Source organism: Lissotriton vulgaris, chromosome 7 (genome assembly GCF_964263255.1).
Source record: "Lissotriton vulgaris chromosome 7, aLisVul1.2, whole genome shotgun sequence".
NCBI classification, from domain to species: Eukaryota; Metazoa; Chordata; class Amphibia; order Caudata; family Salamandridae; genus Lissotriton; species Lissotriton vulgaris.
This window is the reverse complement of record NC_141695.1, coordinates 84,951,871-84,975,719: the sequence shown is the minus strand read 5'-3', so window position 1 is coordinate 84,975,719 and position 23,849 is coordinate 84,951,871. Positions and strand designations below refer to the sequence as shown.

Genomic DNA, 23,849 nt, shown 5'->3' with positions numbered 1-23,849 from the left:
CAGTCTTATTGGGCAGGACAACTTCATCCTCAGACATGGTCATGGGCACTAAACTGAAACCGCAGGCATTACAACTAAAAACAAGTGCTCCTTTCGGCAGGATCTTAACGCAAGGCAGGGTGACAAGGACTGCCATTCTTGGAGGAGGCACCCTGGGGGTTAGTAAATTGGCCACCATGGCTGGAGCTGGACGAGATCTGGAAGTGGACGGGCGCAGACGGGCTTGCCTCAGGCTTACGTGTTTCACTGCTTCTGTTGGATAACACAGGCCCCTGATCTTTAGATTATCCATGTGCACTTCCCATCCTATGTGAGAAGTGTTTGTGGAGATGGTCACTGTGGGAGTTAGTAGCTTAAATGGTTTCACCATGGCAACATGGTGTGTGTTCCACCAGAAGATCTCCTTTTGAATCCTTTCTGTGACACCACTAGATCCTGCCACCTCACTGTGCGCTGTGAACATGTATTGTTGAGCCATTCTTATAATGAACATAGGGGAAGATTGGCCTGTGGTGGGGGCACTATATATGATGACATCGTACCCATCAGCGTCATTACTGTCTTCACTGTTAGGGACTGACCCTTTGAGCCATGCAGTGTAGGCAAGTCTGTTCTATTTGTGCCTTGGCTCTCTTGGGAATTGGGTAGGCTGGTTCTGTCCGTAAGTTCCGTATCTCTCCTTGGAACAACTTTACCTGTTCAGGCTGCAGCAAAGAGTTCGCCTGGTTTGATGGGAACCCCAATTTGTGGTGCACCTTTGGTGAATGTTTGTATATTCTGTTGACACTTGTGCTGTGAGTTTGCTTTCACTAGTCAGCCTTCTAATTATGAGTAGACGTGTAAGCCTTGTCTCAGGTGTGTGGCTACTGCCTCTAGATATTTCGTGAATACCCTTGATGTAGATTTTATGCAGAAGAGTGGCACATGACGTATCTGAGGTACTTTCTGTGTATTTGAGTCACTGAGAAATGTAGATATGTGTCCTTTGCATCTATTGTGACCTTGAAGCCTCCTTTCTTCAGGAGTTGAATGAACTCTTGCAACGTTGCCATCTTGAAGTGTTGCATCCTCATGAGCGTGTTTAAAAAACCTGCAGTTTAGTATTGGCCTTAATATCAGCTCCTATTTTGATACTAGGGAAGAGAAGAAATAACTCCCCTTTCTTGTCTATCTTTGTGGCACTCTTTCTAGTACTTTTTTTTGAGGAGTTCTTTGACCTTCTGGTGCAGTTGTAGTTTTTTCCTATGTTAGTCGCCTCGATGTTCAACTCTTGCTGTAAACCACTCTCCAGAATGTATCTTCCTGTGACTGTTAACTATTGCCTATGATGCAGATACCTTTTCCCAAACTTGACAATGCACAGTCAGGTTCTGCACTCATTGCTTTTTAGCTAGACTTGCATTACATAATTCACATTTTTATATATTGGTGTTATTGTTTTTTAATTCAAAAGTGCCTTGTGTGTCACATTTACTGTGTTCCTGTTTTACAAATGATGCATGAATGCCTAAGCAAATCTGTTAAACATCAGTGATGTGGTCAGCTTCTTTCTTGTCTCCATTGCTAATAATGATTTCTTTTCTTCCACACCAGGCATTCACATTCCCCAGCAATGCTGGCATCCCATTGGGTAAAGGTTTCGCTCCAACCTACGTCAGACTAGAAATACACTACAACAACGCAATGTTGCAAAGCGGTAGGTGCTCGGGTGTGGGATCCGTCACTTTCCCTGAGTGTATGTTCTACTTTACAAAGGACTAGATCACTTGGGATCAAAGATGTTGCTTCTTTTAAAGGCTTCTTAAATCCGGGGTATAACGCTCGAGACTCCATGATTGGGGCAGACACATGCATAGGGCAAACTACAGCATTTTTAGTGCACCAGTGAAAAGTAAAAATATGCCTATTTAAGAAAAATCTGCAAAAATAAATTCATAAATACCCAATTACACAACACAATAAAATACCTTTTAGCAACGTGTAACAGTATACCAAAAGTAAAGTGAGTTTGAAGCAAACTTTACTTTTGATATTTGAAGGTCTTTTCATTAATGTGTATGTCTTCTTGGCGACTCATATATGGTAGAACATTTTCACTGGTTTCAAGATCTATTTTCTTTTTTATACAATGGGGTCCCAAAGTTCGCCAATAAATAACTTCTTTACATATTTAAGGTGAAAGGACTCTCTTTTGGATTTCTGATAAACTGGTAAAAAAAATACATATTTTCCTCTTACAAAGTTGCCTTAATCATAATGTGACTGCCCATTTCTGAAATCAAGACAGTGCTTTCAATATCTTGGCATGCACATCTCCAAGGAGACTTTTGAAGAACATAATTATCATCAATGATCTTTATTTCGGCAGACTGCCATAAAAGAACAAATAAAAAAAGAAATAACATACATACAACTTTTTAAACATATGATTAAAAAAATTCCGTCAATAAAAACAATTTTGTTTCTAATTATAAAAAGAAGTAAAAAACATTTTGGTACACAGATCGTTTTCTCCAACAATCAAACAAAAGTGCTCTAAAAACAAATCCTTAATCAACTGAGAGGCTATGATACACAGAGTGTTTAATCATAAGTCTGTTTTCTCTGTCTACATAAAGTACATTATTCTTGAGAAAAAGTGAACAACAGTTAGATTACACTACTTGATTAACACGTAGGCCAGTTAATGGTAAGCTTGAGTTTTGCCTAATTCACCACATTGGTAACAAGTACCGTGAAACAGCACAAAATATATGTTGTCTTGTGTCAGTTTGGAGGAATCGGAAGGCCTCCTTGAGATGCTTGGTTTCTAAATTCCTAAACACTGGAATTAACCATTTTGTCCTAACATTCTTATATGCAGGGCAGAAGAAGGGCAGAAGAAGAGGGCTTGTTCCACCGTTTCCTTAGTGGTTGCACAAGACGGGCATTGCCACTCTGTTGGTCCAGGGATGCAGTTAGTAAATGAGAAATGTGGCGTGTCCCATTTCTAAATTGGATATATAACTTCCTGGCCAGCACGGACTGAATCTCACCTGGATACTGCTCTGCTTTGTATACATCCCTCTTTAAGAGGAAACGATCTGTCAGAGTAGCCAAAGAGGGCCTGGTCAAAAAATCAGTGTGTACTCGCTTAAATGTCTGTTTTAGGATTATTTTGGGAAATGTTTGCGCCTGCCTTGGATCATCCCACAGACTCTCATCCCCCATCCTTCTCAAGGTAAATGCTCCTGAGCCTGGAATACTTAACACCTCTTCCAGCCCCTAGAGGTAATAATGGAGCTCTGGGGTAGTCCAGATTCTGATCCAATATAGGATTCGTCTTACACCAATGCCATTGGAAATCGATCTGAGCCCATATCCAGCCTAAGAGGGAGTAGTGGGTTGCTGACCAGAAGCCCCGTAAGCTGGCACAAAAATTGGTTCTGTGATATCACCAGAGCATTAAATCCTTATGCCCCCATAATTCTGCACCATAAAGTGCAACACCCAGGGCTGGTGGGTGTATATTTGAATCACCTGTGAAATTGAAAGTGATGGGAGAACCAATGTGCTTTCACCAGCCCCTCAATATGATGCTTGGGTTTGAGCCTGCACCTTGCAAAGTGGGTAACCCTACTAGTTGCTCAGTAAGGGTGAGTCCGAGATAATCAAAAGTGTGTAGCCGGTCCAAAGGAGTCCCCATCAGGGTTTGGTTAGATCTAGTAGTGTGGCAAGGACTAATCACCATGTATTTGCTTTTTGCCACATTCATTTCTAAACCCCTCTGTCTGCAGCAACTGTCAAAATTGTCTAAAGTTTTCTGAAGCCCCACTGGGATTTAGACAGGAGGATCGTCGGTGTGGCAAATTAAACCCACGGCATGGTTCCAGAGGCTGTCCTTAAGTCCAGTCCTTTCACTGCTCAAGGCAGAAGCAGCAACTACAGGCTAACCCAACAAAGCAACAACACAGCAAATGAGCAGTACTCTTCCTGACAGCTCTTCCTGCTCTTCTTTGTGGCAGGTTTCTTGATTCCAGCCACTTCTCTGAATTCTTTTATTTCCCCGAGACTATCAAAAGGAGGCAAGCTCTACTTTAAGCACTTGGAGAAAACTCTAACAGGAGGATGATGAAAGTACAATCCAGTACTTTCCCTGCCTAATACAGAAGCAGCAAGCCAGCACAGTAGAGTATGCAGCAAAGTGGCAGTTCCTCCTGACATCTTTTCCATTCCTTCTTCCTGGCAGGTTTCTTAGTTCAGCAATAATCTAAAGTCTTGGGTACTGGGCCGCAATTTTTAAACTCAGTTTATCTTTGTTCTCTTGGGCAGAGTGTCTGTGCTCGGCCCAAAGCAGTTTGTTCCTCTCTGGCCCAGCTTCCTGCCAGGAGGTGGAGACAGCATTATGCAAGGGAGACAGGCTCTATTCAAGTGCGCTTCACTGACAAAATATCGAAGTTAAAAATATAGAAGTACAAAATATCGATAAAATAATACAGAATACTAAAATATCGACTACCGATACTTAAACAGGTAAATAAAAAATATAGTTGTAAAAAAAATTGAAATGTATATATATATGTAAAATAAAAAATACATATTAAATATGTTAAATGATAAATTACATCTCAACAAATAAAGTATATTTCATATAAATTGAAAAAATATATAATAAATAAACGTAATTATAAAAAGTTAAACACATATACATAATAATTCATATATATTTACTTTAAAACAATTAATAAACTATTAATTTTAAGTTATTTTGAATTTTGAAATTATATAAGATTTACAAAGCATTAAACTATTTAAAAATCTTCAAACTTACATTTCTCACTCCAGTGACTGCAACAGTAGGGAAAGTGTTGGATAGCGTAAAGGTAAATATAACTATTCCCACTCCAGTGAGTGCACCAGTCAGGAAATTGTTGAATAGCGGAGGTGTAGAAATAATTATTCCCACTCCAGTGAATGCAACAGTAGCGAAAGTGTTAGATAGCGGAGAGGTAAAAATGACTATTCCCACTCCACTGAGTGTGACAATAAAGTGTTAGATAGCGCAGGGGTAAAAATTACTAGTCCCACTCCAGTTAGTGCAACAGTAGAGAAAGTGTTGGACAGGAGGAAGGGTAAAAAAAAATGTAGTCCCACTCCAGTGAATGCAACAGTAGGGAAAGTGTTGGATTGCAAAAGAGTAACAATTAATATTCTCACTCCATTCAGTTCAAAATTAAAACTAAACAAAATTTTAATATCAATAAAAATATTTAAAAATCAAAATACATAAAGAAATATATAAATATGTTAAAAATTCAAATATATGTATTTTTTTAAAGAACATATTATAATGTTAAATACATATAACAAATACCTACAAATATTATAATTAAAAAAAGAAAAAAATGATTTCCAACCAAATAAATATTTTTAAATAAAAATATTAAAAACACATTATTACATACATTTAATTTTTTTACTTCCTACTGTATAACACCACACAATTCAAAACCCACATATAAATTAAATGAAAAAATGTAATTCCTCAAATAACATCATTAATTACCAATTAAAAAAATATTTGAATTAAAAAGAAAATTAAAACTACCCACAATTGACCCCGATAATACCCACAAACCACAGCTAAAATTAAACTGTAAAAAAATTATTTACACAATTATAACTAATTTTCACAAAAAATGATAAATTAATAAATGATTAATGATCAACTAATTATTAATTAATTAAACATATATTACTTCCCACCCTTTACCCTATAAACCCCACAACCCACACCTAACATAAAATCACAAAATTACAATAATTAATTATCAATTAATTTCTTAATAGAATTAACAACTAATTATGAATTGATTAAACATAAAAAAGCCCCTGTTACTCCAAAACCAGACAGTCAATACACAAACTAGCAGAGGCACATAGGATGGCTAAGCAAGACAATACCCTTTCTAATAGTAGTATTTTCAAACACACAACATAAAAATCATCTTTACTAAAAGATACATTTTTACATTCTGAGATCAGGCATACTAAATTCCATCTCTCTATCTTGTCCCAATGGGAAGTTCTACTTGTAACATATTTCCTATTCTATCCTATGGGACAAATAGCCTTTAAATAGTGAAAAACGAAATGCACTGTATTTCCCTATCAGGAAATGTCACAAATGTTAATACATGTCCTACGTTTCACTACACTGCATCCTGCTCACAGGGGTACCTAGGGCCTGCCTGAGGGGTGACTTACATGTGATAAAAGGGAAGGTTTAGGCTTGGCAGGTGAGTGCACTGCCAATTTGACATGGCAGTAAAAACTGCGCGTAGACACCGCAGTGGCAGTTCTGAGATACCTTTACCGGGCTACTTCTATAGGTGGCACAAAAAGTGCTGCAGGCTCACTAGTAGCTTTTGATTTAAAGGCCCTGGAACTCCCAGTGCACCTTACTAGGGACTTACCAGTATATAAAACATAGCAATTATTGAAAAACTAATAAAAAAACACAATTTTCTGGGAGAGCATATGCACTTTAGCACTGAACAGCAGTGGTAAAGTGCACAGAGTCATAAAATCAACGTAAAATAGGGACATAAACAGCAGGACAAAAGGCTAAAAGTCTGGGGATAAATCCGCTAAAAAAACCCGGGTCTAACACAAAGTGTAAACTTAAGCTCACAAGTGGGATAAGGATTAAATGACTTGAAGTCCAGGCGCAATCAGTTAGTAAGAAACAGATTGTGTGGCTGTGAACCAGACCACTACACAATCAAAGAATGTTTTAATGTATTACTGCTCCCAAAGACTACTTCACTGCATTAAGCTACACTACCACACAAAAATGCCATAATGTAAATAGTGGTAAGCCGTAGTGTCAAGGCACGAAAACAAAGACGGGCATGGAAGGCAAGGAAACAAAGATAAAAAAAAGATGGGGTCGGATGGGGAAACCGATGTTAAGGGGGTGGCCTAGCCCCATCCAGCTGCGGAGAGGTACAGATGGGCCCTCTCATGGCCCAGTCTTCCCCCGAGCGCAACCTGCGCACGTTCCGTACTGTGGGTGACTGACCTGCACTTTGTAGCTCTGTTGGTCCAGGTGCTTCAAGCATCTCCTGGCGTGCTGCGATTTGGAACAGGGAGTCCCCAGCCAAGCAGTAAACTTCCTGCACTGACGGTGATGGGGCTGTGCTTTGTAGCACTGTTGTTTCATCCTACAGGTGCGCAGTGATGTCGGACAGGGAGTTCCCAGCCAAGCAGTACATTTGTCATGTGCTGGTGACGAGGCTGTGCTATGTAGCACTGTTGATCCTACCCACAGGTCCTTCAAGCGCCTCCTGGTGCACGGTGATGTGGTTCATGGAGTGCCCAGCCAAGCAGTAAACTTCCCCATAGTTTAATTCCAACAGTGGAATGCTGCAGAGTAGATATGATGCGCTGGAGGCCGCTTACATTGACCCTGTGAAAGTGTGCTGCACTGCGAAAGATGTTATCCTGGTGCAATTCAGAAAGAGCTGCTTGTGATTAAAACAGTAGCCTTCATGCTAAAAATGTACTGGTAAAACTAATACCTATGTACAGGTATCACAGCATGTATTCTGCCCTATGTATTTGTGGATCTATTGAAGATGAAAAAGAGAAATTTCACTATATGCGTACAGGTTGACCTGTAATTTGCTATTTTTCTGTGCTGAATTAGTCAGCAGAATTTCAAGATCTGAAAGGTAGGAAAGGGATCATTTAAAATGTGGCCATATATTTGGAGTATCACTATCCTTCAATTGTCCAGATATCCAATCCTCTTCCGATTTAATCTCTTGGCACGGTTCGCAAATCAGGTATCTTCACGCTCAAGCAGAAAATTGCACAAACCTTAGCTTCTTTTTGCTTTTCCTGTAGCCTTTCTAATATTTACCCATATGGCTGTATTTTGAGAGCCAGCAATACTGATTTTGGGACCCTTTTATGAAATGTGGTGAGTGAGACAGCACAGCAAATTTCATGGAGTGCTTTACTATCCATTCCATTCCATAATCTTTATTCGTTCTCTTTTTAAAACAGATCATAAAAGCGTTAATTCATCAAATAGGCCACGGCACAATATCATAAATAAAACCATAAAAACAAAAAAAAGTTAAGATCTATCAAAAATTGTTCGCAATTTCAACAAATGTGCCCTGCACAAGAAAAATAGTGTTTAAAAGCTGTAAGTGGGAGCGATCAGTGTCTTAAGACAACTTTTGCTTTGTAGGCCCCCATCACCTAAATGAAATCGATTTTCCAATTAAAACAGCAGATTATACAATCAAATGCCGATTCTTCCTCTTTCTCACACATGCCCACAGAAAGCATGCTACAGAGAAGCAAACAAAGGGGTCGGAGAGTGTTTTTAAGAAATATAGTGCCTCCCTCCGTTGCGTGAAATTGTAGTGCCTTAAGATCGGAAGGATTAAGGCACACAAATGCGATTCCTTAAATGCATTTGCATTTTTAGGAAATGCAAAAAAAAGCGAATTTTGAAAAATTGTTTCATGCATGCACTAAGTCGCCAATCGTGCCAATCAAACGGTTGGCCAGCAATTTAGCCAGGATCTTAGGCTCCGCATTCAACAGAGAAATGGGACGATACGACCGGCACAGATCTCTGGGTTTCCCCTCCTTATGAATGACCACAATGGTGGCCAGTCTCCGGTCGTGGGGAAGCATGCCCATCTCCTGCGCCTCCAGAAACATGTTCCGCAGGGCCGGGGAGATGACGTCGGGTTTAATCTTATAAAGTTCCACTGGTATACCATTGGGGCCGGGTGCCTTGCCGGACCTGAGGGAGCGAATGGCGAGGGCTATCTCGTCTGTGGAAATTTCCCTATCCAGGTCATCCCGGTCTTCCTCCGACAGACACAGGAGGTTCACCTCCGCCAAAAGCTCCCCAGAATCGGTCTCGGACTGGTCAGTGACCGAGGTGTAAATGGCCTCAAAGTAGTCTGCGAACGTCTCTACCCATGACCTTAGCAGCGTCAGTAACAGTAGCGCGGTATTCTGACTGTTTAAGTGAGAGAGCATGGAGTAGCTCCGGTGTCGGGCCGACCTCCAGTCGAGAATCAAGATCTTTAATCTCAGTTTCGATACGCACCACATCCGCATCTCTACGTCTCCGAACGTCAGCAATAAGGGAGAACGCCTCTCCCCTTAAGACCGTCTTGAATGCTTCCCATAGGGTGACAGCAGATGCAACCGACCCTGCATTCTCAGAAAAGTAGAGCTCAATAGCCTTGGCCAAGAGTCCACGAGTCTTTGGGTTGCGGAAGTACCTTGGGTTGTAACGAGAATAGTTTTAGTGCTGAAAAAAAAGTGCCTGTTGAATTTCTAAGTGATTATTTATTGCAGAATGATAGGATACGTAGATCGTGCTGGATGGGTGATTGGAGAAATACGTGGGACAGACAAAAGGATCCCTACACTGCATAGGTATTAACTGGGTATTTAGAAGAGCATATCAATAGTATTTAGCTGGTTAGAGGTTTACATGCATAGTGTACAAAATATTGTACCTGACTTGTTTTAGTGCTAGGCCATTCATTAGGTATATGGCTAGTAACTGGAGTAATTTCAGTGCTGCAAAGACAGTGCATGCTGAATATATAAGTGCTTAGGTATTGGCGGAGTGATAGAATACGTAGATAGTGCTGGATGGGTGATTGGAGACGTGCATGGGACAGACAGGAGGATTCCTAGACTACATGGGTAGTACTTTACTAAGTAGCTGGTTAGAGGTTTATATATATAGTGCACAGCTGAATGTAGTTGTGCATTGATAGTGTTTGCATTACTTAATCTTACCTTGACAGTAGTACATATCAAAAAATGCTCAACATTTTTTTCAGTTGTTTTTTATAATTTAAATTTCTCAAAATTTCGTACTTTAGAATTAGGATCTGTGAAAGAGAAGAAAAAATACAGTTATAATATATAATATTATATTTTTAACAACACAGCATAATTTTAACATTATATGAATTATTTCATTTGCCTTTTTTGCTGTTCTCAGAATATATTGAATTTCACTACAGACAGTGATTTCAATGTTACTCATGACATAACAGTGGGCAAAAAAAAAAAATCAAGAAGATTGTTTAAAAAAAAAACAAATCTGTGTCAAAAATATTTTCAATATACTCAACTATCTCTGCACATTTCATAAAATTAACATCCTCAATAACATACAAATTAATACAAATAACACATAAGAATTGTGTTACTACAATATGAAAGAACTGAAACAATAATTCAATCAACAAATCTTTATAATTTCCATATACTCTAAATGATGTTGTTAAAAAATATATGCTGTGAGAATGTCCAAGAAAAAGTGCTTAATTGATATTAATACCTTTCCTCTAGGCCAAATGATATTCCTGAAATCCTTTATACGGAAATTGTCCAATAGTAATCGTATTAATACATTTTAACATATTCCCCATAGCCTGAATTATGTTCTTGGAACTTTGGCTTTAAAAATATTAGGAAGGAATTGCGATTCTCATATTAACATGACTAGATAATCTGGATTTCATTAAAGACTCGGAGGCTGACATTATTCATAAACCTTTAATGCAGACCCCAAGCAGCCGCATCACAATACAAAGGTTCCAATTAGTACATTGGCAACAGCAAGTGCCATGACCCAACAAGAGACAGCCCCTTTTAAATGAGGACAAAGATGAAGATAAAGTTCATAAAAGGCTTGAGACATCCAAGGAATCAAACTTCGTAACTTGAGTGGAGAAGGCAGGAAAGGAAGAGATCCAAGCAGGACGCACTGGTGAATGAGATGCCGTAAGCACTGTCAAGTTCAGGGGATATTTGAAAAAGATAAGGAAATTAGTCCAAAAACCCAATAAATATAAATCCAAACATGTCATAAAATACAAATCCAAAAGTACACTAAGGATTGTAAAGATAATCCAAAGACTGTAAAGCATTACAATAAATTGTACAAGGTAACAATACTCATTAGAATGCCCCCAGAGGTGGGAGGGAGGGATAATGTCAGCATCTGAGTCTTTAATGAAATCCAGATTCTCTAGTCATGTTAATATGAGAATCGCAATTTCATTACAAGACCGGAGGCTACATTCTGCATGTTGGAAGCTTCCTAAAACAGCATCAGACATATGTTGGATGGGTTTACAATAGTGACGAGCGAAGGTACTGGCATTGGACCAGTCAGCAGCTCTCAAGATGTCGTCCAACTTACCTCCGGACCACAGTGATTTGCTAGCCATAGCACCCCTAAGGGAGTGAGCCTGAAATTTACTCGAGTCAACCCCAGCCAGGCTCATCGTGGACTTAATCCATCTAGCGATAGAAGAGGAACTAATTCCTTTATGTGGCTTAATGAAGGAGATAAGCAATTGATTAACACCAACAGGACGGAGTCCAGACATTCTAGGATCGTATTCCTTCATGCACTCAACAACGCAGAGTTTGAGATGAAGGTCAAAGCGGGGATAAAATATGGAGTCAGACATAGTCTTAGTCTTCCTATGGATATCAAATTTGACAACAAATACATTATAAGAACGATAGGTATTATCAAGAGCTCGGAAATCTGAAGACCTTCTGCAAGAAACTAGGCACAAGAGAGTAGCCAGCTTAATAGAAAGATTCTTCCTGCTTAGGAGAGAATTAGAAGGCCAATTAATAAAAAGACGAAGAATCAAATTAACATCCCAAAGAGTATCAAACTTGGCTCTAGGGGGTATTTTAAGACAGATACTCCTCATAACCCTACCAATGATGACATTCTTCCCAATGGTCTTTCCATTAACAAGAGAATGGCCTGCAGAAATCGCAGATCTAAAGCAGTTGACGGACCTGTAACTAAGTCCCCTCTCGAACTGTTCAACCAGGAAATTGGTCACATCAACAACAGGGGTCTCAAGGGATCCAGGTCCCTTTCCATGCACCAACGTACCCAAAGCTTCCAGATTCTGTTGTATCTGTAATGGGTGCCTGGTGCCCAAGACTCCCGGAGGAGGACTGAAGCCGTTTCCGAAAGGCCCGAGATTTCCTTAGATCTCCTGACACCCTCCAGACAAGAAGGGATAAACTCCGGTCGGATTAGAGGATGTATTCGTTCGTCCGAATCTGTGAGAAGATCTTCTAGTGAAGGGATCAAGAAGGGGACACTGCAAGTCAACTCCAGAACTGTGGGAAACCACGCCTGGGAGGGCCAGAAGCGAGTTATCAAAAGGAGGAGACACTGATCTTGTCTCACCTTCTGAAGCACTCTCTGAATCATATCGAAAGGGGGGAAGGCATATCCTCGGATATCCCTCCAGGGCTGAAGGAAAGAGTTAAATGCCAGAGCACCCGGGTCAGGCATCCAGCTGAAATAATTCCAGAGTTTGGAGGTGAGTCTGTTCTCAAAGAGATCCAGCTCCAGAGGACCCCAGATCTGGTTCAGGGTCCTGAAGACAGAAGGATTCAGCTTCCAATCGCGGAAATCTACAAGGAATCTCGAGTTTCAGTCTGCGGAGGAACTTGCTGCCCCCAGAAGATATTCCGCCTTCAGAGCAATCTTGTGCTCCAAGCAAAACATCCAGAGTTTCCTTGCCAGTTCCGAGAGGTCTGCAGATCTGGTGCCTCCAAGGCGGTTGATGTAAGCTACCGCTGACATGTTGTCCATCTTTAAAAGGACAGACCTCCCTTAAAGGGAATTTCTGAAGTTGATGAGGGCATATAGTTCGGCGGTCAATTCCAGGTAGTTTATGTGGTGGAGAAATTTTTCCAGAGACCAAAGTCCTCCAGTGTTCTGACCCAGGAGACAGGCACCCCAGCCGTGCAGGCTGGCATCCGAATCCAGCACGAATTCCGGGGATGAGATAAAAATGGCTTTCCCATTCCATGCTTCCAGGTTGTTCAGCCACCAAACCAACTCTGAACGTGAGTCTGAGTCCAGAGAAATATGATCCCCGTACAAGAGCTCGATAGTTGAGAGGCCCTGGAAATATGGCCTGTATTGAAGACGAAAGGAGACCTAGGACCCTGGTCAAGTCCCTGAGGGAGAGGCTCTGTCGGCTTAGAGCATGTTTTATTTGCTTCTTTATTTTCGAGATTTTCTTCGAAGGAAGAAGGAGGAGACGATGGGTTGTGTCGACCGTGAAGCCTAGAAATTCTATTGATTTTGAGGGGATCAGGCATGATTTCTCCTTGTTTATGATGAAACCCAGGCTCTCTATGAGTTTCATCGTAAAGTCCGGGTCTCGGATGAAATGAGATTTGTCTTGCGCCATAATGAGAATATCGTCAAGATAGATGATTAGACGAATGCCCCTTGACCTTAGGTAAGATACAACAACTCTCATGACCTTGGTGAAGCACCAGGGTGCGGAAGAGAGACCAAATGGAAGTGCTTGAAACTGGTACAAGCGACCCTTCCAGAGAAACTGGAGGAAACGTTGATGAACCTTCGTCATGGGAATGGTAAAATACGCATCCTTGAGGTCTAGTTTGAGCAGGTCCCTGAGAAGGTGAATTCCTTCCATTTTGAAGTGTCTGTAAGTAATGAATCTGTTGAGCTGCCGAAGGTTTATAACCGGTCTCCAACCCTTGTCTTTCTTTTCGACCAAAAAAAGGTTGCTCACGAATCCTAGGAGCTCCATGGGCAGCTCTAAGATTGCACCATTTTGAATAATAGAAGAGATTTCCTCTTCTATTATACCCTGTTGTTCCAGAGACAATGGGATACCCTTTGGGAGAGAGTTCTGGATAGGTTCATGATCGAAGTCTATTATGAAGCCTTTCACAGTGTTTAGTACCCAACTGTCCTGAGTAATGGATTTCCAATTTTCTAGGAAGTATTTTAGCCTGCCGCCCACTTTTAAGGGGGAAGAACAAGGAGGTAGACGGGGAACACTCACCTGAGGTATTGCTCTGATTGCTTGATCCATGCGATCTGAATCCCCTGCAACGTTGTCCCCTACCCCTCTGAGGGTAGAACTGCGGGTTTGTGTACTGTTGGTAGCCCCTGCCAGCTCCGTGTCCTCTATATTTGGCCCTCTGGGAGAATCAGCCGGAAGGTTGGCCTCATCTTCCGGCCCTTCCAAAAAGGTTGTTTCCGATATTGAACACCTTGCGATGTTTTGTTGCGCTCTGTCGAGGGCAGTAAATGTCGAAACATATTTTCCTAATGACTTTATTAGGTCTTCCCCAAACAGGAGGCCCTTTTGGTTCATTGAGGGTTCCTTATCAGCGAGATCGCTGAGTTTGGGGTTGATGCGAGAAAGGACCACTCTACGCCTCTCGGCATTGATACTAGCATTGGCGTTCCCCAAAAGGATAATCACCCTTTGGCTCCCGTATCAAGGTGAGTGCCCTCCATATGGCTCTCTTCGGCCGAATTTAGGATTCTAGTGACGGGACCAAGGACGTCAAGGAGACGATTCTGGCACCCTTTGAAAGACTTCTCCACCCCTTTCCTAGGGTTGCGCCCTAGTTTAAAAAGGAACTTAATCAAGTCAGGGTCCAGGTTTGGGGTGTATCAAGACTTATCCCCAATGCTCGGCCTAGAGCATTCTGCTCTCAAGATGTTGCGTGTTTCTCTTTCCAAAGGGTTTCTAATCCATTTCCTTACAAATTTAGCAATGTGATCCTGTGGAGTCCATTCTGAACTCTGCGGATGCTTAAGGTTCTGGGGTGAGAGCATTTCCTCACCTAGTGGGTAAAGGATCACGTCCTTTGAGGAAGATGGAGCATCCTCAAATGAATCCCTGAAATCCTTATCATTATCGTTGAGGTCGAGGACATATTCATCAATAAATTCAGAATTATCTGAGTCATCATTATCATTGCTGTGATGCTCATTTCCATCTTGTGTGTCGCTTAGGACACCTACATCTTTCGTGCTGCCAAGGACACCCATATATTTCGAGGTGCGAAGACCTCCATCAGACCATGAGGTGCTCAGGCCTCCTTGATTTCATGAGGTGCTAAGACTTCCCATGCTCACATCACAGTGTTTGCTCTTTTTTAGTCTCTTACCTCCTAAATCACTCCCACGGTCTAAAGGTCGTCTGGTACCTTCATTTGGACGTTTTACAGGCATAAAATGAGAGAGACTTTCCAACATACAAGATTTCATCTCAATATGGAGCATTTTCTTGAAGGAATCACTTCCTAAATTTGATGTAGGGGCAGAGGCCTCATCTGATTCGCTGCTAGACATTATAATGCTAGGCCAATTAATTAGGATAAGTCAGAATGAGACTATCCAACATGGTAGATAAATAAGCCCCCCCTTTTTTTTTTTAGTATAAACGATGTATAAAGTGAAGAAGAGCAAACTGTGTTTCAAAATGCAGCAAACTGTGATAAAATGCTGCCAAAATCAGGGAAAGCGTCTTAAAACGCGAAAGCCAAGAGTTAACTGCTGGTAATTCTCCAAGCGCCGTGCTCGTGAATACAGGGTCGCTATGGAAACACCGTAGTTGTTACCGGCATACGGGCAATCGGTAAAAGAAGGAAAGAACCTTAGCAACGAGGACGCGCTGCCTCGTTCTCGCTAAGGTCCATCCCTCGAATGACGTGTCGCGGTCGGAAAAACTGAGGCTCGAGCGACGAGGCATTTATGTAGGGCTTTTGGGGCAAAATACACTTAAACAAAGCAACAAACATGGCTACATAGGCCTAAATATGGTTTGAACTGCAGAATAATCTTCCCCCAGCGTGTAAACTGTGTAAGAGGGAAATCGGTTCTGCGCTCAATTATGCTCGACATTGCCCGAGTACGCTTGGTTTACTCACGAAGGGGTTTCGAGAGGAGCATCAAGAAATACACGGGTCAGTCTGTGACAAGAATAAAGAATAAAGGGACATAAAGGGATAAATCTCGATAAATTGGAGATCAGTGAAGGAGGGGGTGCTGCGGGGGTAAAGGGGTGGGAGTTAAACCACGCCAATAACACACCCTGTAAATAAATTGTTTAAAAAGACACAATAAACACAATAAATACATTCAAATGAAGAGAGATAAAAGATCAACTTATCTGCTCGGGAGCCGCATTTAAAAGAGTTTGTCTCTTGTTGGTTCATGGCACTTGCTGTTGCCTGTGTTCTAATTGGAACCTTTGTATTGTGATGCGACTGCTTGGGATCTGCATTAAAGGTTTATGCATAAGGTAGCCTCCGGTCTTGTAATGAAATTTGGTAATTCATAAAGCAAACAATGTCTAAAAATCAAATGAGCATCATTACAATATGTCCATCCTTTATTGCATTTTAAATAAACAGTGTAATGTCTAGATGTTGTAGAAGGACCATCATGGAAAATAATTGCTACTGCTACATAAGTTCGTCCTGATATTGAAAGTTGACTTGCTACAAAATTTGTAATTAAAGTTTCCAATTTTATTTATAAAATTATATATTGTCTAAATTTTTGACGATTTTCCATATTTTTCTAGAAAAAAGACAACATTTACCACTACATTAGCATAGCAGTTGATACCTGAACTATTTTCTGATACCCAACAATCTCTTCAATAGTGGCCTCTTTCTTGTTGCTTGCAATGTCAACATTATCTTGATTTTTTCCTTCTCTATAACTTCACTACAGATATTCTCATATCTTCTTTTTCGACCTACTACACGCTTTTGATATACAGGATATTCACCTAAATTAGGAGCATACAATCTTCTTACCCGATTATACACTTTTACACAATTTGCATCTGCACTAATCTTTCTCTCATCGAAACCAATCAAATGCAATCCGGATAAAGTTCTTACTCTGGACAAAGCAACATATGCCATACCCTCTTTAAATATGGTACTTCAAATGTTTACCAAAGCATTGTCTACACTTAAACCTTGAGATTTATGAATAGTCACTGCATATGCCAGAAAAAGAGGAAACTGTTTTCTAGGAACATACAAACCTTTAACAAGCAAAAAACAAACTGAACAACAACCAATTTGTTTTACTTCTTCAATCTGATCAAATTTGATTTTCAAAAACTCAATTCCATCTCTATTTTGATCATTAACAAAATCAACAACTTTACACATTGCTCCATTTACTAAACCTTTTTCCACATCCAAATTACGCCATGAAATTACCCGAAAGTTTACACATACATATAAATTCTTTTCCAAACCAGCAGTTTTAGATGTCGATTTCTCTGAAGAATCCAATTTTGTTTTTACATTTTCCCGTCAGAATAATAGTGATTCCTTCATGCTCTATTTTATCAATGGCTTCCATTTTTATTATTTGTTCATTTTCTAGCTTTGAAAGTTCTTCATTGAATATAGAACACTTGTGCAGTGTTGGCATTACGCAGATTATAGATTTCTTTTCTGTAATTTTTTAATATATTTTTTCAAGAACTATATTTTCATTTCAAAACAAGTCTATAAGTAGTCAACTTTGCAAAGCTTGTTTGCCAGGTTCTGTCAATAATCCAATTCTTATATCTTGAATAATAGTTCCATAATCAACATCATTTGCCTGTCGCATATTTTTAACGAGTTCTTTGTATTCATAATATGACAAAATTTTAACGTTCTCAACACTTCCCAAATACTTTTTGGTATCTTCATGTACAAGTGTTTTAAATACTGGTTGACCTTTTACAGGAGTGAGTTGCAGTAGATCTCCAAAACCTATTATATTTTTTCCTCCAAATAAGATATTGTATTCTGTTTTTAGAATTTGCTGCATTCTTAAAGGCACAAAGGCAAGCATTAAGTTTGAGGCCATGCTCACCTCATCAATAATCAGAAGTGTCATTTTCTTTAGCACTCTTGAAACTTCATAACAAGCCTCTCCAGAAAGTTTGCGATATTCCAATTTATTTTCATGCTCTACAGGTAGCATAAGTAAACAATGTAATGTAATTCCTTTAATGTTGTGTGCTGCCAATCCAGTTGGAGCAGTTACAACACAAGACAAATGTGAGTCAGTTGTTTTCTGTAGATAACTGGTCAATACTTTAATTAAGAATCTTTTTCCTATACCAGCTTGACCACTGACATACATTCGGATAGGTTGAAATGATGTGCATGTGCATTCTTTCTTTTGATGAAGAAAACCATGGTCAATCTGTTGTCTCACTTGCTGATATATTTCTTTCTGTTCAACATTTAGTTGTTCTTCCAAGTTTCCTACGTTCATAATATCTTCTTGAGCTTGATGCATTTCTGTTTCCACTTCATTCATGGTGATTGCCGCTTCATTTTCAATAATTGGTTGTCCTAGTGGATCTTGACTAAGTGGAGCAGAACTTTGACTATCTTGAGAACTGTCTTGAGCAATCTCAGCTGCAATAGTAGCTTCTTGATTGACTTCTTCTTTCAACATTTTGAGATAATTTGCAAAAACTGTGCATTCAATGCTATCTTTACATGCATTGAAAGAATCTTTGTAGCACTGAAAATCTCAAAGTTATTCCAATTCTGTACGCCAAGGCTTGAACAGTTGCAAAAGTGCTAAATTGTAAAATTCTCTTCTATCAGGAGTATCACAAGTCATCAGACTTCATTTGCTCTTTTTCACCAAACATCCTTCTGAACCAATCACTGCATATTTTCCTTCATTTATGTTTTCTGTAGTATTTCTCTGAAAATGGTAATATTGCAGCACTTCATAGAGACATATGTTTACAAGATGATGACTTCTGTTTGGATAGTATGTATCCAACATGTTTGTTTTAACAATATCTTTACTTTCCGTTTCATTTACTGCTAAATATTCGATTTCTTGTATAGAATTAAGTACTCGATTTTGCGTTGCAGCAAGACCTAGACTCACACAAATGTAGACTTTGAGTATGAACTTGCAGATGATAACCGATCTGAGCATTCGTGTGCTCCAATCTCTCAATGGGATAACATCTTCAAACTAAAACTGTACAATGTCTTACTACGACTCTTCTCGTGGGAAATTTCTTCCCACATTGTTTTCAATTCCATATTTTCTGATTTTGTTATGTAAGATGTCACATACCTGGCAACAGCAATGGACATATTGAATATCCATATTAGCATTCCACATTGAGAGAATAACTGGATTATAATCATTGATATACTTTGATTCTTCCCTTCTTCTCAAATTGTATATATTTTTGGGAGATTTTCTAGTGATGGTATGTCTCTCAGCTGACATGAAACTGTTTACTCTTCCTTTGGATATTACAGGACGTGGAAATCCAAAACGACATTTGATATAAAACTTTTCCTTGGACTTGTACTTTCGTCGACAGTATTTGTCAGATCGATGACTTTGGAATCGTAACACTTGTTGCCTTAAAATGGTTTCTTCTGTTCTTCAATAAAAGACAAAACAGTGTAATCCGAATCAGTTCCAAATTTGGTTGCATCCTTGATCCATAACAGCATATGTATATGAGGAGCACCTCTAGCTTGATACTCCTTTCTCCAAAAGAAATCCACAACTTCTCCAAGAGAATTCTTTTTATTGCAGATAAAAGACATCATAGCTTCAAACCTATGATTGAAATATCTGCATACATTAACAGAATCCAAAGAGCACAATTCTCCAGCAGTCTTGTATTTAATATTTTTTATATTTGAATTTGCTTCCCGAAGAAATTCAAGTGAATCATCCCAAGCATATTCAGCACAGCTTAGGGTAACGAACCATGTAGGAGTTCCTAAGTTCCTTAGCATACATTTAAGTTCTCCATGACGATGGCACCAATACTCATTAGTACCATGCTGACATGCCATCAACTTAATCAGCTGAGATTCTAAATGATAGTCTCTCTGATGTACTTTATTCATAAATTCTTTTGCAGAAACATTTTGAAGATGCACTCCTGTTTTTAATATGTGGTTGACTGCATATGAAAGTCCAGACAAGTCAATCTCAAACAAAAGATGAAATATATATGGGATACATTGTCGAAATCTTGGATCTTCTGCATACAATCTTGTTGTCCGATATGGGCACTGATCGTTCGTCATATTGTCCACTTTTTCCAGTTGGGAACAGCTGTGGAAAACGAGGTTCCAAACTTTTTTCCCACACACTTATGGGAGTCCCCTTCGCTTTCTTCATTTGGAATAATTCAATAGTATTCCCCATCACTTCTTTCGAATGAAGTGCATGTACACTATAATGTTCATAAATTTCTTCACTTTTGGACATGTCCACTTTTTTAATTTGACCACCTGACATTTCGCTATCATCTCCTAAAAGTATTTCTTCTTCTTCCACATACACATTTTTGTAGTAATCATTATTTTTTATAAGATATAATGTTGCCTTTTGCACTTTCCTGACATTAACTAATTCCTGCCAGATTTTCTTACTCTTAGTAGGAACACTATTAACTAGAATAACTAGTGGTTCACTTTCTACATTCTCTACACCAATAGCTTCAATATTTTTCTTCAACCTCTTCCATGCTCCGTCACGAGCCACGGACGCGCTGTGCTGGTGACAGAGTGGTTCTGTCACGGAGCAGCCGCCCCGCCCACGCTGCAGGAATTGGACGTTCAATTGAGCGGGTGGGGCCGTAACGGAACCACTCCATCACAAGCACAGAACGCCCGTGGCTTGTGACAGAGTGGTTCCGTCACGGGCTTGGCGGCACCAAGCGGACCCCCCTACCCCCAGCACCGTGGCAGAATTACCGCCGCGGCCAAGCGGTTAAATCTAGACGTAAATATACAACTCTTCCTTTTAATCCTCTCTGTAAATCTGTAGGAGGCAATTTACTTGTTTTAGCTCCATACGAACAGTAGCCTGAAATGGGTGCACACATTGAATCAGAATAGACTCATACATGTTTAAATCTATCAGTTCTGGAGGAATAGTTACCAACTCTAGATTATTATGGACAGCTCTAGCAGGCATTTTATTCTCGTCTAATTTGTTATAACAATATTTACAAATACGCTGCTCAGAACCCAAATCAAAGCAATAAGTTGAAAATTCCTTCCACTTATCATTATTTTCTCTTTCACTTTTGAAATATAGATCAACAGTCCTAGTCTGATTTTTATAGTGAGTTTGTCAGTAACAAATACAAGAATAATTTGGCCTTTCACATTAAATCACCTTAAACTTTGTAATTTGTTCTTCAAAATGTTTTGTACTAGTATGTTCCACATTCTCTTCAACATCTACTTCTATTAATGTCTCACTTTCTGCACTCTCTTTTTCAGGACCAAAGTAACAAAACTCTATTTCATCACAAACCTTTTTTACATCTGATACTTACCCACGCAAAAGAGCACTGTTCTTCTCTTTTAAAATTATTGCTAGACTTTTTGGTAATACATTCTTCTGACTAACGTCTGCATTTGAGAATGATGCACTGCTAACATTCTAAAATGATGAAAAACACTTTGACATACTTCCCTAGAAAGACAGGCCAGAGAATGATCTTGCAAATCAGTATTTTTTCTCACTCTGCACGGATCCAGTCCTTGCAACATCTTAATCTTCTGTTTAAGAGTTTGTTTACTATACTGTCATAACAAATTGCGTAAAATATGAATGGATTCCTGTTGTATACTTCAAATACTCCTACAATCCCAAGTATACACTGCGGCTTTAGGACGTCTCCCTAGAACAAACTCAGCTATCACTTCTTCTACATTTCTAGGAACCATCTTCTCTTTCTCAATTGGACAACCATTTCTAACCTCATAAGCTCAACCACTGGTATCAACTGCAAGCAACAATGTATTGGCTTGAAAATAACTCTCTTCATTAAAAAAAGGCTCTGAACTTGAACTGTGTTTCCATTCACCCAAAAAAAATCACAAAAGTTAGTTGTGTTAATTACTCTTTTCTTCTTACTTTTGGCTTTCATAAAATGAATTGGCCTATCTAGTGATCGAAGTCTGTTTAAAACTAAAATGAATAATTACATTGTTTATTCAAAAACCTTCTCAACAATAGTTTCAATTTTTTTCTTCTTTTTATAAAATGTTGCTCTTCTTTTGTATTTCTTCACATCTTTCAACAAATTAAAGACAACTCTATTGTAAAACATCTTCTTTCTTATTTCTTCATACTGACTCTGCCTCCTTTTACCATACATTTTGTCTTTTGAATGTGATTTTCCATTTTTTACGTTACTTTTCTTCTTATTCTTTTTTGTTGTTGAGGCATTCTTAGTACTTTCCACACTCTGCACACTGTTTGTAGGCTTTGAAATGTTTTAAATAAATTATTTTGTTTTACCCTCATGTTGGTGTTGATCTAATTTCTGCTGTAGAGTTTTCTTCAAATATTAATCCTTTTTCTGTTGTTTCTTCTTTTCTGTTTTTCTAGCCATGATAAGTTTATTTTAATGATGATGAACAATATCTATAATATATATATATATATATATATATATATATATATATATATATATATATATATATATATATATATATATATATATATATATATATTACCTACAGGCGGTTATAGTTATAGTTAGGATTTTTTTCAATGCAAAATCTCAACATTCTATTGTGAATAACTTTGGCGCCGGTTGAAGAATCTGCCTGAAAATTTTACTCAAATTGGCCTCGCGGCGCTCCGATCCTTCCCTGAAAGTTTGAGAGGGATTTGTCAAGCGGGGGCTGAGATAAAAGGGGTGTCCCAAAACGTGTTTTCCCCATGTTAATTTCCGTAGGGCGGTCAACCTCACTTTTAGCCCGAACGGCTGAATGGATTTCAACCAAACTTCGCAAAATTGTCGGGACTGGTAGCCCGATGTGCCTTTGCTAGGTCTCAAGAAATGTGCTCCAGAGGATTTTGAGTAATTTAGGTTCCAAAAAATATATATCTCTGTAAGCGCCCGGTACGCGCACCGGGGAGCGCACCTGGCGTGGCGCGCGACTTGCGCACGGAAAGCTGTTTGGCTCTTGGGTGTCTGTAAACATTCCAAACAGTCCGGAGCGGCCGCCATCTTGTGTCTCGGTAGGATCGAGACACAAGAGGTGGCAAAAACAAAGGGGGAAATGACCATAAGGGGGCAGGGTAGACCCCCCCTGACCCCCTAGGTTTGATGTGGGGGCCATAAAAGGGCCCCGCGGGGCAAAAACAAAAATTACTTTTTTTTTTCGATTTGCGCGGGGGAGCGCCCGGTATGCACACAGGGGAGCGTACCGGGGAGCGTACCATGGGGAAAAAAGAATGACAGAGTTTTTTAAAAATGTAGTCTTTTTTAAAAAATTGGAGGTAGGGCTAAAAAGAACTGTTTTCTCTCTTCTTTTTGTTGTTTTATATTTGTTTTATTGTTTTTTTGACCAATTTTTACTTTTTTGGGGTTTTTTGAACAGTTTTATATTTTTTTTGTATTTTTCATGAGGTGAAACAAAAAACAGGGAATTGGAAATGGCTCAACTGGAGCAAAAAAAAAAACAGAAGAAATTAGGGATTTTTCGGGCACTTATGGTTATCCCCAGCACAGATGACATGTTTTATACTTTGCTCACCATAGCAAATTAACTTTTCACAATATTTGCACATGATTTTAAAATTGTTAAATTTTGGTTGTATGATAGGCATTGTCTCTGTTGCCTCTGAACCCGATGGAGTTGGTTCTTTCGATGTTGAGGGTCTAGATGAAGATGGGGGTAGCTTACTGCAGGGTCCCTTACCTCTGCAGGAGAATAGTTGATTGGGTGCCAACGGATCATGTGCCGAATCATGGTATGATTCCCGAAGGAATATTTTTTGTTAGGGTTGCCCCTGGACAGCTCAGCATCAGAAATCAGACAAGTTACCTTCGCAGCGTTGACTTTTTTGAAACCCCTTGGGATTTTGTAGAACTGCCATACGAAGTGCTCTTTTGGTTTGTAGGGCTGATTAACTTCAGGCAGGAATT

At 39.4% G+C, this 23,849-nt stretch overlaps 1 protein-coding gene across 3 annotated transcripts in view; it reads left to right on the top strand.

The window, feature by feature from the left end:
- LOC147700843 (putative DBH-like monooxygenase protein 2) overlaps positions 1 to 23,849 on the top strand; it is a 434,868-nt gene that overhangs the window by 195,342 nt on the left and 215,677 nt on the right. For all 3 annotated transcript variants that reach the window (XM_086929747.1, XM_086929748.1, XM_086929746.1), the window contains exon 6: positions 1,594 to 1,696. In XM_086929747.1, the coding sequence (XP_086785873.1) occupies positions 1,594 to 1,696 (103 nt within the window). The remainder of the gene's footprint in view (positions 1 to 1,593; positions 1,697 to 23,849) is intronic.